Source organism: Apus apus, chromosome 3 (genome assembly GCF_020740795.1).
Source record: "Apus apus isolate bApuApu2 chromosome 3, bApuApu2.pri.cur, whole genome shotgun sequence".
Lineage (NCBI taxonomy): Eukaryota > Metazoa > Chordata > Aves > Apodiformes > Apodidae > Apus > Apus apus.
In genome coordinates this window covers 56854759-56872567 of record NC_067284.1, presented here as the reverse complement: position 1 = coordinate 56872567, position 17809 = coordinate 56854759, and the positions used below count along the sequence as shown (strand labels likewise).

Here is a 17809-nt window from a genome sequence, read left to right as displayed (position 1 = left end):
TGAGACCATCTGCTCTGCAGGGACCACCTGCTCTTCTCCTCCTATTGGCAGACAGTGGAGGTCCTTTCCCTGAGTGGGATCCCTAAAGCGATGCCACATGCCACGAATAATAACACTGGTGAATTGCAGTGCATTCACTGCAGCTTCACCTTTCTCAATAGCTGACAGCAGGAGGTGCTGAGAGCCACTTCTCTGTGGTGGCTGCTGGCCCACCTGCAGAGACGTGAGCATGTCACGATACACAAGTGCCTTCCCCATGAGTACAAAGGGTTGTTGGGAGCCCCTGTCACTCACACAGAGATTAACGGCATTTGCTTTACTTTACTGCTCTCCCAGGGAAGGGGTGTGATTTAGCAGACTGACAGCTGGCCTGCTTTAGCATGGATCTGTTTATTGCTGTCTGCAGTGATCCCCTTCCAGTGGCAATGTGTGGAATGCAAGTTTCTTATATGCTATAGGCAGACTGGCTGTGGGTGTCTAGAAAACATCACAAGGGAGATGATCAAAATCCAAAGGGACAGGAGGAGGAACAGACAGTGGCATCCAAATTAGTTTGCCCCTAATACATTCTGGTTTTGCAAGGCTATATGTGAAAAGCTTTTCAAGCAAGGAGAGACCTCTGTGAGCCCATTCTGTAAGGCTGTCTGCAAGGCAATTTAGGCTGGGAGTTGCAGAAAAAAGAGGAGCTTGGACCAGGTCAAGGTTAGTGGATTATGGATCATTTAAATACCTTTAAAACTGAAGAGTAGCAAATGCAAAACTCAAAATGATAGAAGGAAATAAATAGGTGAACAAATATAAGAATCACCAGGACAAAGAATGCATGACAGCAACAGGTTTCAGAGACATGGCCTCTTTAGTAAGCATCAGCCAGATGCTGCTCAGTGATGAGTTAAGTGTGTGGAGGTAGAGCAGTGATGAACTACAGCCCTTGGTGGAAGAGCTACCATCCATAATGCTGCCTTTGGCATCTGCTGTATTTACGTGAACTCAAACTCCTTGCAGAAGAGCAAAGGGAAGCAGAGTGCTGGTCAGAATGGGACACAATGTTTAACTACATTACTGAAACAGGCATTGTGTGGAGGGAAACAGAACACATATTATCTTACAGCTATGTCATGTGTTGGTCTTTGTCAAAAACAGACCACTGGACCATCTGGATTTGAAGCAGATCCCAAAGGGCCATAACAGAAATTAGTTTTGTATGCAGTGTGTGCAGGGAGCTGAATTGTTTGCTTTGAAAGAAAAAAAATGAGTAATGCCAAAAGGGCTGTTTCCTGAATATCCATCAAAAGTTGCTGACAGCTGTGGTTCACAGCAGACGTTGTTGCCTGACTCCTCCAGTGTGCCTGGCATTTCAATACTGTGAGGGACTATGTGACCATCAAGTCCAGCCCCCAGTGTGCCGCAGGCTGAGTGCAGAGCTTCTGTTCACTTATAATGTCTCGGTTGCTGTAAAGCATGTAGCTTTTAGGGATAGCTACCTCAATTTAATAAAGGGATTTGTGTAATAGAAAATCCATTATAACTGCAGAAAAGTGCTCATCGCCACCTCTGTTAAAAATCTGCACCTTGTGTCTGCTCTTCATCTGTTCTGCTTTCAGCCACCGGCATTTCTTCTGCTTTTCTGCCAAATGAAAGAGCTATCTCTGATCAGAAATTATCTACTCAAAGATACACTCAGAGATATACTCAAAGACAAGACAAAGATAGCAGTTCACCTACCTGGGAGGTGTCACCAGAACTGAATTGACCTACACCCATCAAAACCACCCCGGTAAGGAAAAAAAGGCAACTCATTGTCCTAGGTGGCTCAATTCTGAAAGGAGTGGAAAGCCCAGTCTGCACACTGGACCCACTTCATAGAGAAGTCTGCTGCCTCCCTAGGACTCACATTAAAGATGTTTGTAGAAAGCTGTTGTTCTTTATTAAGTCCTCAGATTATTAGCCATTGTTAATCTTCCAGGTAGGTAATGATGAAGGAGTAACGAGAAGACCAAAGGCAATGAAGAGAGACTTCAGGGCCTTAGGATGACTGGTTAAGGGATTAGGAGCATAGGTGGTGTTCTCCTCTACTCCTCCAGTTGTGGGGACTGATGAAGAAATAAACAAGAAGAGCCAGCCGATCAACATCTGTCTCCAAGACTGGTGTTACTGGCAGGACTTCAGGTTCTTGGATCACGGATTGATTTACACAACACCAGGCCTGCTGGCAGCAGACAGGATACACTTGTCTTAAAGAGGGAAGAGGATCCTGGTGCAAGAGCTAGTAGGGCTTGTTGAGAAGGCTTTGAACTAGAGCTGAAGGGGGAAGAGGATGGAGATTCGTGGTAAAAAAGATACATGGGTCACTGGTAAGTTAGTTACTGAGGGAGTGCCTGATAACAGCTAGCTGGGAACTAGGACTTCTCAGAAGAAGAGGGTGGGAGCATCAGCCCAACTGAAGTACATCTACATGAATGCATGTGGCATGGACAACAAAAAAGAGGAACTGGAAGCCGTTGTGCAGCAGGAAAACTATGACATTGTCACCATCACAGAAGTGTGATAGGGTGATTTACATTACTGGAGTGCTGCAATCAATGGCTACAAGCTCTTCAGAAGGAACAGGCAAAGTAGGAGGGGTAGTGGAATAGCCTTGTATGTTAGGAAGTGCTATGAATGTCTTGAAGTTAATGATGCTGATAATAGTATTGAATGTTTATGGGTAAGAATCAAGGGGAAGGCCAACAAAGTAGACATCTTGGTATGAGTCTGTTATAGACCACCCAACCAGGGTGAAGAAACAGACAAAGTATTCTATAGTTATCTGAGAGAAATCTCCTGGTCACTGGCCCTTATCCTTGTCTGGAATTTCACCTTCCCAGATGTCTGCTGCAAACATAATACAGTAAGGGAGGGAACAGTCCTAGAGGTTCTTTTCCTGTATATTACCAGGGGAAAATGGGGGAAGGGAGAAGTGAAGGGAATAGGGAAAGGGGAAAGGAAGGGAGGAGTCCATTTGAAGCAGGAAATCCCCACTGTGTGCTCAGTAATTTCAGAGATTTGTCATTTCTGCTACAGGGCTGTTTGCACAGGTATCTGTTCTCACAGGAGTAGCTATAAAAGGGCTGCAGAGAAGAGAGCTCACTTGGCATGGGGAAGGACTGTGGCCCTTGCTGAGATTGCATCTTTCACATTAAAACACAGAGATGTGTCTCCAAGACAGAGCCTGACTTGCAGTGGAAAGGTGTTGCCTTCTGTCAATATTCTCTGTGCATTGTGGTTAGACATGGCTGTGCAGTTGCAGAGGAAACTGCTGAAACCAGATGTCATGTCTGAAAAGGAGTGAATCCCTCAACATCCTGAAGAGACTGTCAGCTGCTGCTGCTGCTGTTCCTTCACAGCCTGTCATCCTCCTGTCTCTTGTCACTTAGGTGGTTGCAGCTGTGTCAGGATGTACTTTACCTTGTTTCATCCTAAGATTTTTCTAGCATTGTGAAGAGAGTGATGCCAGCTGACTGACAGGATAGAAGAGCTCTTTTCAAAGAGGATAACTCGATTGTGTCTTTACCACCTCAGCAAAAGACTTGAGTAACTGGGAGTTGTTAGGAGAGTATCTATTAGGGAAATTTGCTCTGCTGATGAACAGAATATCTGAACCAAGAAAAATATGCTATTTGTCAGGGGTTTTTTATTATTATTTTTTAATGGTTGCACAAGTTCTCTTTTGTTTGCTTATTATTTGGTTGGAGAAGACCCTGGTGGTACACCTGTAGAAAGAAAAACTTAATAGTTTGATCAGATTGCTTAAACTTATCTAGCTTAACATTAAGTGAAGAAGAGTTTGTCTGTGCAGTCTTGCTCACAACCCAAACCTTGAAAATTAATTAGTTATGCTATTCCCTAACTACTGCAAGTATTAAAAGCTTTCAGTCAGATTAGTGAAATTATGAGATAATTATGAAAAGCTCCATGTAAATTTACAAAGAGACTGTTAAACATGAAAGGAGCAGTGATGTGGAGAAGAATATTAGTGATTATACAGGATTAGTCGGCTAACCCAAAGTCACTGAAAGTAATTCTGACTTCATAGAATCATAGAATCATAGAACTATTCAGGTTGGAAAAGACCCTTGGGATCACCAAGTCCAACCATCATCCCTACTCTACAAAGTTCTCCCCTAAACCATATCCACCAACACCACATCCAAATGACCCTTAAACACATCCAGGGCTGGTGACTCAACCACCTCCCTGGGCAGCCTATTCCAGTGTCTAACCACTCCTTCTGTGAAAAAATTGTTCCTAATGTCCAGTCTAAATCTCCCCTGTTGCAGCTTGAAGCCATTCCCTCTTGTGCTGTTGCTAATTACCTGTGAGAAGAGACCAGCACCAACCTCTCTACACTGACCTTTCAGGTAGCTGTAGAGACTGATGAGGTCTCCCCTCAGCCTCCTCTTCCTCAAACTAAACATTCCCAGCTCCTTCAAGCATTCTTCATAAGATTTATTCTCTGGGCCCTTCACCAGCTTCGTTGCCCTCCTCTGTACTCACTCCAGTACCTCGATATCTCTCTTGAACTGAGGTGCCCAAAACTGGACACAATACTCTAGGTGTGGCCTCACCAGTGCTGAGTACAGGGGAACAATCACCTCTCTGCTTCTGCTGGTCACACTATTTCTAACACAAGCCAGGATGCCATTGGCTTTCTTGGCCACCTGGGCACACTGCTGGCTCATGTTCAGCCCCTTGTCAGTGAGAACCCCCAGGTCCTTTTCTGCCAGACACTTTCCAGCCACACTTCCCCAGCCTGTAGCGTTGTCTGGGGTTGTTGTGGCCTGAGTGCAGGACCCAGCACTTGGCCTTGTTGAAGCCCACACCAGTAACATTAGCCCAATGATCTAATCTACCCAAGTCCCTCTCTAGAGCGTCCCTATGCTCATGCAGATCAACACCCCTGCCTAGCTTGGTGTCATCTGCAAACTTACTCATAATACACTCTATGTCCTTATCGAGATCATCAATAAAGATGCTAAACGGAAACGGTCCCAACACTGAGCCCTGAGGAACACCACTTGTGACTGGTCACCAGCTGGGTTTGACTCCATTGACCACCACTCTTTGGGCCCGACTGTCCAGCCAGTGCTTGATCCAACAGATCATATGCTCATCCAGGCCATGAGCAGCCAGTTTTTTTATGAGAGTTCTATGGGGAACCGTGTCAAATGCTTTTTGAAGGTCCAGATAGACAATATCCACAGCCTTTCCCTCATCCAATAGTCAGTGCATCAGGTTATAAAAGGAGATCAGGTTCATCAGGCAGGACATGCCTTTCATAAACCCATGCTGGCTGGGCCTGAACCCCTGGTTATCTTCTAGATGTCTTCCAATAACACTCAAGATGATCTGCTCCATGACTTTCCCTGGTACCGAGGTCAGACTGACAGGTTTATTGTTTCCCAGATCCTCTTTTCTGCCTTTCTTATAGATGGGTGTTACATTTGCTACCCTCCAGTCCATTGGGACCTCCCCAGTTAGCCAGGACTTCAGGTAAATAATGGAAAGTGGCTTGGCCATCACATCTGCCAACTCTTTCAGCACCCTTGGATGCAGACCATCCAGTCCCATAGACCTGTGTGTGTCTAAAAGTGGTGCAGTAGGTCTCTGACCACTTCCTCTTTATTTGTGATGACCTCAGTCTGCATCCCCTCCCTGTCTCCTGGCTCATGTGGCTGTATATCCATGGAACAGATAGTTCCACTGCTAAAGCCTGAGGTAAAGTAGGTGTTGAACACCTCAGCCTTTTCCTCATCCTTTGTTACTAAGATTCCCTTTGCATCCAATAAAGGATGGAGATTTTCCCTGATCCTCCTTTTGCTGTTAATGAACTTATAGAAACATTTTTATTATCCCTAACAGCTGTAGCTAGTTTGAGCTCCAGCTGTGCTTTGGCTCTCTTAATTTTCACCCTGCATAGGTTCACTTCATTACTGTAGACTTCATGAGTGACCTGTCCCCTCTTCCAAAGGTCATAGACTCTCCTTTTGTTCCTAAGGTCCAGCCAAAGGTCCCTATTTAGCCAGGCTGGTCTCCTACCCCGCTTACGTTTTTTTTTGGCTCAAGGGGACATCCTGCTCCTGTGCCTTTAAAACTTGTTTACTGAAGTATGTCCAGCCTTCCTGGACTCCTTTTTCCTTCAAGGCAGCCTCCCAAGGGACTTTGCCAATCAGTCTTCTGAGCAGGTCGAAGTTTGCCCTCCAGAAGTCTAAGGTGGCAGTTTTACTAACCCCTCTCCTTGTTTCTCCAAGGATCAAAAACTCAATCATCTCATGATCACTGTGCCTGAGACAGCCTCCAACTTTTATTTTCCCCACAAGATCTTCCCTGTTCACTAGAAGCAGGTCCAGGAGGGCACCCTCCCTGGTCTGCTCACTTATCAGCTGTGTGAGGAAGGTATCTTACACACATTCCAGGAACCTCTTGGAATGTTTCCTCTCTGCTGTGTTGTATTCCCAGCAGATGTCTGGGAGGTTAAAGTCCCCCACAAGAACAACAGCAAGTGACTGGGAGATTTCTCCCAACTGCTCCATCCACCTCATTGCTTTTGTTGGGAGGTCTATAGCAGACTCCCACAGCAACATCAGCTTTATTGGCCCTTAACCTGATCCAAACACGCTCAACCTCATCATGACTCTACTTGATTTCCAAGCTCTCATAGCATTCTCTAACATACAGGGCCACTCCACCCCCTCTCCTTCCCTTTCTGTCCCTCCTGAAGAGCTTGTAGCCATCGATTGTGGCACTCCAGTCGTGTGATGCATCCCACCACATTTCTGTGATAGCCACTATGTCATAGTTTCCCTGGTGTATGATGGCTTCAAGCTCCCCGTTCCTTGCTCATACTGTGTGCACTGGTATAGGTGCACTTCAGATGAGCTCATGATCCCAACACCTTTTTTCCACTGTGGGCCCCACTTCCAACCAGACCCTTCTCAGGTGCTTCCATGATTTCCAAACATATATCCTTTCTCTCAAATGAAACAACAGATTAAGAATCCTCCCTAGCCCACCATCCTTCAAGCCCTGGCGTGTTTCTCTTGGGCTTGTCCCTAACAGGCCTAGTTATCTCCCCTCTGCCCTTCATATCTAGTTTAAAGCCCCCTAAAAGCACCCCTAAAGCCCAGCTCCTCCAGTGTCAGGGTGCAGCTCTTGCAGAAGCAGGAACAAATGAAGACAGCCAGCTAGCCAAGTTATCAGAAGCTTTCAATGTAAGAAAGGTTTCTCTCTTGATAAGCTCAGGACTGGGTATCATGTTGTTAGAAAGAGAAAATTAAGGAGGAAGGTTTGCTTGGAGAAATGAGTGTTTAGCTAGAAGAGCTAAGGCATACATTTTGCTGTTGTATTTTTTTTTTTGTATTATTTATGATTTTTTTTTAAATTCCCCCCCCCTCCCGCCTCTGCTTCATATCTGGACTACATAGCCAGGGCTTTCTGATCAGAATGATTCTGTCACTCTTGGTGACTGACAGTCAAGTCATCTGATCCAGGTGTATGATGGGGACTTTACCCATCAAAATGCCATACTCACTGTAATTCTATTGAACTAGTGTCAGCCTATAGTCATAGAATCACAAAATGTTAGGGGGTTGGAAGGGACCTCTGAAGATCATCGAGTCCAGCCCCCCTGCCAGAGCAGGAGCAAAACTAGGGTAGATAACTCAGAAAAGCATCCAGACAGGTCTTGAAAGTCTCCAGAGAAGGAGACAGCAACATCTGTCAAAGCAGACTCCATGCTAGCAAGCAATGAGCCATATCACTTGATGGGTTCCCTAAATGGGTCTGTTTGGGAAGCAATCACTTTGCCTAGTGCTAAGTCTTTCAAATATCATGAGGTTACTGGCATTCCCTATTCATGACTTCTTCTCAGTCACGGCTCACTAGTGGCATGTTCAGAAACCTACCTTCTTGCACATACGTTCATTTTCCTGTCTTGCACACTTAGCAGAATCTTCGGGAGTTTCTCACTTAGAGCTCACTTGTAGAGCAATGTCATTTTAACAGTTGTTTTGGCCCAAAGGCCAAAAAGTCGTGAACAGGCTGCTAAGTTTCTCAGAGGGACACAAAACCCATGCCCAAAAGGGGAGGTTTCTGAACATGACGCAGATATCTTCCTTTCAGTGACATTTTGCAAACATTCCTCCTACAATCAGTGAAGAACATGCAACTACAAAATGATTTTTTGAGATTATTTTTTGCTACCTTGTCTTAGGCTGGAAGTGCTCTCAGAGTGAGTTAACAAGCTTCACATGACCCTTCTTGCACTAAAGCTGTAACTCCAAAGCCTGGAATAACCATAGCCTTGGTGCCTGTTGATGTATTGGATGTCTTTGCAGGACAAGAGGAAGCCACTAGAGAGCAGGCTCTCTTCCAGTCCTGGTCTGCTGGAGAATTGTACTCACTCAGCAGCAGGACCATCAGGTCCCCTTGGACCAGCCCTAGTAATCACCATGAAAGAAACGTTTCCTACGTCAGCGTTGCTGCGGCTTGACCATGGGTCTTTGAAACACGTCTGGGCAAGTGCTTCTGCCTACACTCTGTAAATCTGGCAGCATCCTATTGCTGCTGGAGAAGCTCATGCTTTTTTTCTCTTTCAGCTTTTCCTACTTTGGTTCCTTATGCTTAGGTTTGCACCACATTTGTCACCTTGTCCCCAGTGCGTAATGTCTGGCTGATGTTCTCCTGGCCACCTGAGTAGTGATCTTCCAGAAGACTGGCATTTGAGTTACGGGGTGCAGAGCACCCAATGCTTAGAGCTCCTACTGCATTAGATATGTGACGTTATGTTTCCAAAGTGCCAATGCACCCAGGTTCACCATGGTTAATTAGCTAGAAAGTCTGTTTCTTTTGTTCATGAGAGATGGACGTGTAAAATTAGCCCTTTTCAATTCCCTGCTGTGAATTCCAAAATCTCTTGAAATTTCTCTTTCAAGTTCATGCACTAGTCATGGGGGCTGTGACAGAGTTGGTAAATGGAGATTCTCCTGGTGTTCATGAGGAGCACACCTGCTAGCCAGTGCTGGGTGTGCAGTAGGAGACAAAAAGAGCTGACTTTGTGATGCTGGCTGGGGTGTCTTGCCCAAGTGTTGGTGCTGGTCCCAACCTGCAACTTGCAGCGGTAACTCTGCCTCTGAGCTGTGCTCCCACTTGTGTCCTGTTTGATTTTGGTGCAGACATAAGGATTTGGGTCTTTGAGCCTCCCCACAGGCTGCTGGTAAAACAGGGGCTAAGTGTCCGGGTGAGCCTTTCAGCAGAACAGGGAGGAAAATGTGCCACAGCCACTGTCCTAATCCTGAAGTCCTTCTGAAGGATGCCACCAGCTGGCAGACTAACTCCTGTGGTCCTGTCACTGTGGGGCCACAGCAGAGCACAATGGGTGCACAGGCACTGACAAATGCGGTTCAAGTGCCCCCAGAGCTGGCCCTGCCTAGAGACCCCTGCGTGCTAGAGACTCCAGGGTGGGTCACCAGAAGCCTTCTACCATAGAATTACAGAATCATTTTGGTTGATTGTTAAGGCCAACCATGAGTGCTGGAGGGCTGTCTTGATGTTCAGGAATCGCCCTGGTGTGACTGGGGAGAGATTTACAGGTGGTTGATCCCAGCCTTGGCCCATGGTAAAGGAGAAATAATTATATTATTAACCAACACCTCTACATTTCTTTTTCCCTGGTTATTCCAGAGCGATTACTCAAGTGACACTGAAAGTGAAGACAATTTCCTGATGATGCCACCAAGAGATCACCTTGGCCTCACTGTGTTCTCCATGCTCTGCTGCTTCTGGCCATTGGGAATTGCTGCCTTTTACCTGTCTCATGAGGTATGTAAAAACATCTTCTCCTAATTCAGAGTTCTGCATTCATGGAGTAGCCATCACCCCACACCAGCAAGGAAAGTTCACCAAAACCCAAATGTGGGCAAGACATTCTCCAGAGTAGTGGGAGGCAGGTAAATGGCATAGTGTATTACCCACCTTGGTATGTCTCTGTGATTGTGGTTGTTGTCTTGTGAGATGCTTTGCCAAGGGAGGAGTCTACAAAATACTTAAGGTTTTAGTTGATGATGGTCAGATTCCATGTCAGATTATACAATGTCCAGCTAAGCATTTTCTGTGAACAGGACTTTTGAGTGGAAAACACCCTTGCTATCTCAAACACTTGCATTTCCTATTGGGACAACTGATCTATTGGTTCCCAAGCTGATCATCTGGAAAAGCAAACCAGGTAATATACTTCCAGGAGCAGAAAAATAATTTCCATTTTGCAGAAGTGAGTTTGCTTTTCAGGAACTACTTGGTTTCCCCTGAAAAATTGCTCAGTTTGTTCTTCTTGTCCAATTTTAATACGGAAATATTTTTCACCAAAGAAGTGAGACTGTTTTGGTTTGTGTTCTTCTTGAGACAGTCTTGCTGGTTTCCAGCCTAGGCCTAACAATCACCTCATGCCCCATCATTTGTTTCGACAAGTATGTCTTCACAAGTGCTTGCAGAGTAATTATTGAGTTTCCCAGCATGGCAGATAATGTAACGTGACAGAAAAGGAGTCACACTGGAAGGCTCATTAGTGGCTGTAAGGAAATGCTCCCTTATATTTTTGTCTACTGGTGGCAGCAATGCCTGTTGCAAACTACAGCCTGTACTCCACAGCACTAAAATGATTCCACCAAAATCTTGCCTATCTTTCTAATCTGCCTGCTTTGAACATCTACCAGCACTAGGTATTTGTCAGGACAAAGCAGGCACTTCAGATCTGAAGAAACTTAGTCTTCAAAAGTCAGAACTGTAACTAAAGATCAAAACTTGGCAGTTGCATTCAAACCTTTTATTTGCAGTTGCTTGAGCTCTTGAAAATTTCATGTCTCCTGGATAGTTCTACTTACTGAAAAGGCCCAGTCTGGGAAAAACATGCAATGCTTAGGAACTTCAAAGGTAGCAGATGGATTCTTTGTGCCAGAATACAGCACTTATGAGAAAGTTTTTTTAGAAACCTTTACCCCTCTAGGTGTGCAATGCATTTACAGATGAAGGCTTGATTTGCAGAAGATATATTTGCAGTGCAGCTCAATCCAAAAGGACATATTATTTCAGTTTAATACTGGTAATACATTTACACTGCATGTGTCTATGTCGTGGTGCAAAATAATTACACAAGGATGGATGTTCTAAGGTTTCAGAGGTATTATTTACAAATAGATTAATTGCCCCTGTACTCCATAAAAGCAATGTGATTCTGAAAGGGGCTATTTTTGCTCTGTGTGGGGCTAATATTTCTACCAAGGCTCTTGCCAATATGCTGCTGCCATAGGTAGCTGGGCAGGGTGTGCCTGCATAGTGGAATCAAAGACATGCATCAGGTTTAGCTGAGCCAGCAGGGAGTGGAAGTGCATTCAGAAATGCATTCTATGAAAGCCAAATCGGTTCCTTTCCATTGGCGTGTCCAGTTTTCACAAGTAGGGCATCACCTGGTGATCTTCCTATCCCAAGCAAAGCTGAGAGCTTTTTGTCTTTCCTCAATAAAACAGAACCTGAGACCATTGGGGTGTTGTATACTTGCTCATTTACTTGCTTTTGCTTGGATTTGTGTTTTTCTTCTCACAAAAGACTTCTACCCACTGCTTGTGGCTGCTCAGTACTGTTCTCTCTGTCAGCTCCCAACAAATCACTGTCAGGGCTGGGCCATTTTCTTCCTTCATGAATCCCATCTTCCATAATGTTTGATTCTTTGGACCATGAGATCAGGACCTGACTCCCATTGCCTCACAGGCACAAGGTGTCCTCCTGGTTATGCTGGCATCTCGCCTGAGCTGTCACAGCTGAAATACAGGTGCTTTGCACACATGAACCTTTCAGATCACATGTCCAGAGGGCCACTGCTTTAGGATAACCTTTTATGAGGGATAATGTCTCCGAGTACTCTGATTTTTAACAGTAGACTGTGTTTATTGGCTAATTTTCATCTTCTCTACAAATACAGCATGTGATTTTTTTTTATGCTTGTAATTTTTTATATCAGCTGCTTTTCTAACAGCTTAAAGCTGAGTATGAAGAGCTCAGTCAGAGGGGGTTTTTATGCATTTACAGAGGAAAATGTAGATGTTTAATTTCTATCACCATAAAATTCTTCACCACTAACAGTGTCTGATAAAAACCCACTAATTGTGTTTATTTTTTTTGTAAATCTTCACCCTCTGGCATCATGCAGGTACCTCAGTTTTCATTTTTACAAAGTTTTTAGCTTTAGCTTTGTAGATCCTAGGCAAGCCTGAAGCTTCATAAATCAGAGAAAGAACTGTAAAAATTTATCTTTTTGTCTTGTCAAGTTCACCATTAAACATACCAGGCAACTTATCAGGGCCTGTCAGGATTTCTGCTTGGTAAGGACTGATAATCTTGCAAGGTCTTTTTAGTTTGCATCCTCTTTTTCTCCCTGTGTTTATTTTTAGGAAAGAGGGCAATATCTTGGCACACTTTTCTCTCCCTTCTCTAAAAAGAAACTCATTGTCAGAGACCTAAGGCTGTGCTGGTGTGAATGAGCTTCACTTTGTACTTTCTCTCCCGTGGGATGGGGGTGGTCATGTGGAGCCCTTCACCCCTGTGAGTCCCCACCAAAGTTTCTGAGAGATTCCAGCCAGGCCAGAGCAGAAACAAAAGTATGTACAACACCTCTGTCTATCTTCTGTGTAACCTCCGTGGAGCTGTGTCAGGCTGGAATAGATGCACACCTGAAAAATCCCACTGGACATTTCTCAGCATTCTTAGGTGCTCAGGTAGCTTCCAAACCTGCTTTCCTTCCTGGCAGCATGTGAGACCTGCCAGGCAGCAGACTGCAATGCAAGTGCATGAGAGCAATCACTTCCTGTCTGCTGCACTTACTCTGTACTGCAATTGCCTTTCTCACACAGTGATAGAGGGATGCACAGCTCTGTAATTATTTCCCCAGCCTATGAATTGCTTGAGTAGGCACAGCTCCAAATACCATCACTGGGATCATCTTTAAAGACAAGTCAGGACTGCGCCCTGGGTAAAGGGTTTTTCTCTGGTTTTCATATGGACACAAGGCGTACGTGATCAGGCAAAGGAGCAGCTTGTCTTTCTTCACCGAGTCATTATTGCTCGATATTCACTTTTCAGAGGTAGAAGCTTTGAAAACTGTATTTTCACATTTCAGTGGTCACTGGAGAAGCGGAGAAAAGAGAGATAATGTACATGTCCCCAAAGGGAGGGAGAAGACAGTATGAACTTAAACTTTATCAGAGACCAGAGGTTAGGTACTCAGCACACAAGAATGTATTTGATTTCTTTGCTTTTCTGTGTCAGATTTTGAGGTCTAGCCACTTCTAAAATGGACAGGGGTTATCTGTTGTTTATTCATTAGAAATGTGGTTCACAGTCCCCGTCTCAACTGGGAAAACAGGACAGTGGTGTGGCATGCCACAGTCCTTGAAACTGGCTGGTGGTGCTGGCAAGACCTACCCATGCTTTACCTGCCCACCCTGTTTGGTTTTTTTTCCTTTCTGCCCCACTTTTGTCCATCAGAAAACAGAATATTAGACAATAAAGAAGTTGGCAGCCACAGCCATTAGTGTGTGTTTTTACTGGTGGTGCTGCATCCCCTTGTATCTGAGATGAAAAGACACAGGCAAAACCTAAAACCTGGAGTATTTTCCTTTACTTGTTATATGTGCAGTAACAGGCCAAGCTGTATATTTGCAGGATGTGCTGGTCAGCATTGCTAAAGCAATTCTACCAAAGCAGACAGTGGGCTTTGCATTTTCAAGAGACGTTTTTGATTTTTTAGCACTGCATAATTTCTTGAACTAAGAAGCACTTGTACAAAAGACCTGACTGTCAAAAGATGAGCTTTAGCCTTCTTAAATACAATATGAAGAAGTCTTCTTTTGTTGTTGTCTTGGACCAGGATACCAAATCACACAATCTCTGAACTGAAGCTGGGCTTTTACTTTGGGTCACTCATCTTGGCTGTAGGGTAGTGGGTGTGTTCTGGGGTTACCCAGCCCTGTCTGTGCTGTCGGTCATGCAAAGCTTTGGTGTGTCTGTGCTGATCACTCAAAAAGCAAATCTACATCTCTTCACCTGGCTCTGTGTATGCATGTGAGTGCAGGTGCATGCAGGTACCCTTCTGAGGAAATTTTGTAGTCTTTGAACTGTAAGAAGTTAATAAAACCTCCATAGAACTAAACTCTCTTGTGTCAGGAATGAGTCCAAAAACCTCAAAATTATTTCCTTCTCCCATGGAGCTGCTAAGGACTTGTTTAGGTAGAAATCTTCCCAGCAGAACTCTGTGCTAGTATCTTCCTGAGCTCATCTTCTTCTAATGAAGATGGTAGTAAAGAGCACACCTGTGGCAGGTGAGCCCAGGTGGAGGAGCTTCTCTGCCTAGTGATGGAGCTCCAGGAAGAGGTAAGTAGGTTCAGAAGATCAGAGAGTTCCAGAAAGGATACACCACTGCAGCCACATCCTGTCCTCCCTGAAATAAGCCCAACAGGCTGACAGGGCTCATGACACAGAAAAGTCCCTATACTCTCTTTGCATGGATGACCATGGTGACTTAGAGGATAAGGGTAAATGGCAGCAAGTTCCTGCCTGGCACAGCAGGCACCACTGGTGTGTCTCTCCAGCAACTGCCACACCTTCCCAGTTACCATTGCATAATAGGTGCAGTGCCCTGCAAGGAGAACTGAATGCTGACAATTATGATGGTTCACCTAACTTGGAGGTGTCACCAGGGCTAAATAGGACTACACCCATCAACACCTCTCCAGTAACGAAGAAAAGGTGAGTCATTGTCACAGATGACTCAATTCTTGTCCTTGTTGGGAACTTCAACTTACCAGATGTCTGCTGAAAACCTAATACAGCAGAGAGGGAACAGTCCCAAAGGTTCCTAGATTGTGTGTAGGATAACTTCCTGATGCAGCTGGTGAGAAAGCCTACAGGAAAGGTGCCCTGCTGGACCAGCTGTTTGTCAACAGAGATGGGCTTGTGGAGGATGTGATGGTTGGAGGCCATGTTGGGCGCAGTGACCACAAAATGCAAGAGTTCTCTATTCTTGGAGAAGTAAGGAGAAGGGTCAGCAGAAGTGCCACCTTGGACTTCCAGCGGGCAAACTTTGACCTGTTTCAGAGACTGGTTGACAGAATCCAATGAGAGGCAGTCCTGAAGGGCAAAGGAGTCCAGAAAGGCTAGACATTCCTCAAGAGGGAAGTCTTAAGGGCACAGGAACAGGCCATCCCCCTGTGCCGAAAGATGAGCCGTCAGGGAAGAAGGCTGGCCTGGCTGAATAGACAGATCTGGCTGCTACTCAAGGAAAACAGGAGAGTATGGCCTTTGGAAAAAGGGGCAGACCACTGAGGATGATCATAAGGATGCTGTGAAGCTGTGCAAGGAGAAAATCAGGAGGGCCAAAGCCCAGCTTGAAATCAACCTGGCTCCAGCTGTCAAAGATGACAATAAAAGCTTCTATAAATCTATCAATGACAAAAGGAGACCTCTGTCACTTATTGGATGCAGGGAGACACAAAGTGACCAGGGATGAGAAGAAGGCTGAGGTACTTAATGCCTTCTCTGCTTCAGTAGTAGGTCCAGTTGTTCTCTGGGTACCCAGTCCCCTCAGCAGGAAGACAGGGACGGGAAGCAGTTTGAAGCCCCCATGGTACAAAAGGAGATGGTTAGTGACCTGGTGCACCACTTAGACATACACAAGTCTATGGGGCCAGATGGAGTACACACAGCAGTATTGAGGGAGCTGGCAGAAGTGCTCACCAAATCACCTTCCATCGTTTACCAAGGTCAAGGGTCAGGTTCTGCACCTGAGCCACAACAACCTCATTAAATGCTACAGGCTTGGGGAAAGAAAGCTGTCTGGTGAAAAAGGACCTGGAGGTGTTTATTGGCAGCGAGCTGGCTGCATGTGAGCCAGCAGTGTACCCAGGTGTCCAAGAAGGCCAACAGCATCCTGGCTTGTATCAGAAACAGTGTGGCCAGCAGGAGTAGGGCAGTGATCATCCCCCTGTACTCAGCACTGGTGAGGCTGCACCTCGGGTACTGTGCTCAGTTCTGGGCCCGTTATTACAGGAAAGACATTGAGCTGCTGGAGTGAGCCCAGGGAAGAGCAGCAAAGCTGGTGAAGGGTCTAGAGCACAAATCTTATGAGGAGTGGCTGAGGGAAGTGGGGTTGTTCAGTGTGGAGAAAAGGAGACTGACAGGAGACCTAACAGTTCTCTACAGCTACTTGAAAGGGGGCTGTGGCAAGGTGGGGGGTGGTCTCTTATGCTAAGTAACATGGGACAGAACAAGAAGAGTTGGGCTCAAGTTGTGCCAGGGGAGCTTTAGGTTAGATATTAGAAAAAACTTCTTCACTGGAAGGGTAATTAAACACTGCAACAGGCTGCCATGGAGGTGATTGCAACACCATCCCTGGAGGTGTTTTAAAAGACATGTAAATATGCTGCTTTGGAACATCACTTAAGCACTGGACTTGGTAGAGTTAGGTTAATGGTGGGTAGATTTAGGTTATGGTTGGACCATAGGATGAACCAGAATGATTCTGTGATTCTGTGAGGTGGCCAAAGGCCGATGGTATGGCCTTTGTGTGAGAGCCCTGGCACTGGGAGGTCCATCTGCCAATTGGATTGTGTCCCAGTTGCAAGGTAGATGCAGACACCATGACTTATGGGTTCTTCTGAGCCTGTTTCAGTCATAGTAGCTGATGAATATAGATTATCTTTAGTTAATATTTATTATTTCTTGACATGCCAGCTCTTCAGCTGGTAGAAATCATGCCCTCTCTGCTTACTTCTCTGTGCCAGATCTTCTTTGCCAAATGTCTTTCCAAGAAGGGGACCAAGCCAGGGACTCACTCTGAGGTGCGGATTCTCCAGATGATGCTGGAGCAGTCTGTGCTTACATTGCTTCACCTCTAGGTGCTTATGGCTCTCACACCCTTGTGTCACAGGGCTTAGCTTCTTGTTGGGACAAGCTGTGTGCTCTGGGGCTTTTCCTCAGGGATCACTCTAAGAAAGAGCTGAGTTCTTCCAGCCACATTTGCAATGCAGTCTTGTGGAGGACTGGCATGTTAGATTTCTGAAGTTTGGCAGAGCTTGGAACCATTGAAAACAAGTTTTTATGTGAGGAAATGTGGGGGGAGCATTGCTTGCAAACTATTCATAGAGCTCTGCTTGCAAACCAGCTCTGTGTATGAGTGCAGATGCCTGCAGTCGTGTTAAAATAGAGTGCTTGCAAAGATAAGCACTTCAAGATCATCCAATGACACCATAATTTTAGCTATGACAAGACAGCTGTCTTCTGATTTTGCGTATGGCTCTTCACACATACATAGCTTGTGCTTTGGCTTGCATTTATACTCAAGCCAAAGCTCTCAAGGTCTGAGGAACATGGCCTATGCTGATCATATTCAGCTGATGGCTTTCACCCCTTGTCCAGCTTGTCGACTCAGGGGGTTGGGGCAGGGGCTGTCTGTGTGTGACCCAGGCATCCTGCCCTTGGCAGGTCTGTAGACATGACTGATACTAACCTGGAGGTGGGTCTGGCCCTGGGCAAGGGAGCAGTGCTGCATATGGTGATTTTCCTGGCTGGGCAGCGAGATTTGGTCTGTGAGCAACAGACGCAAGCCCACTAAACTGCCAGCCATGCATGTTCATAAAAAATGGAGGTAGCATCTGTTAGAGAAAATATGTTATATCAGATACAACAACCCAAGAGAGGGAAAGCTACTGCTACTCCATGCCCTGAG

General features: G+C 45.5%; 1 protein-coding gene across 3 annotated transcripts in view; it reads left to right on the top strand.

Moving 5' to 3' along the window:
• SYNDIG1 (synapse differentiation inducing 1) overlaps window positions 1–17809 on the top strand; it is an 82085-nt gene that overhangs the window by 20185 nt on the left and 44091 nt on the right. For all 3 annotated transcript variants that reach the window (XM_051615649.1, XM_051615650.1, XM_051615651.1), the window contains exon 3: window positions 9721–9858. In XM_051615649.1, the coding sequence (XP_051471609.1) occupies window positions 9721–9858 (138 nt within the window). The remainder of the gene's footprint in view (window positions 1–9720; window positions 9859–17809) is intronic.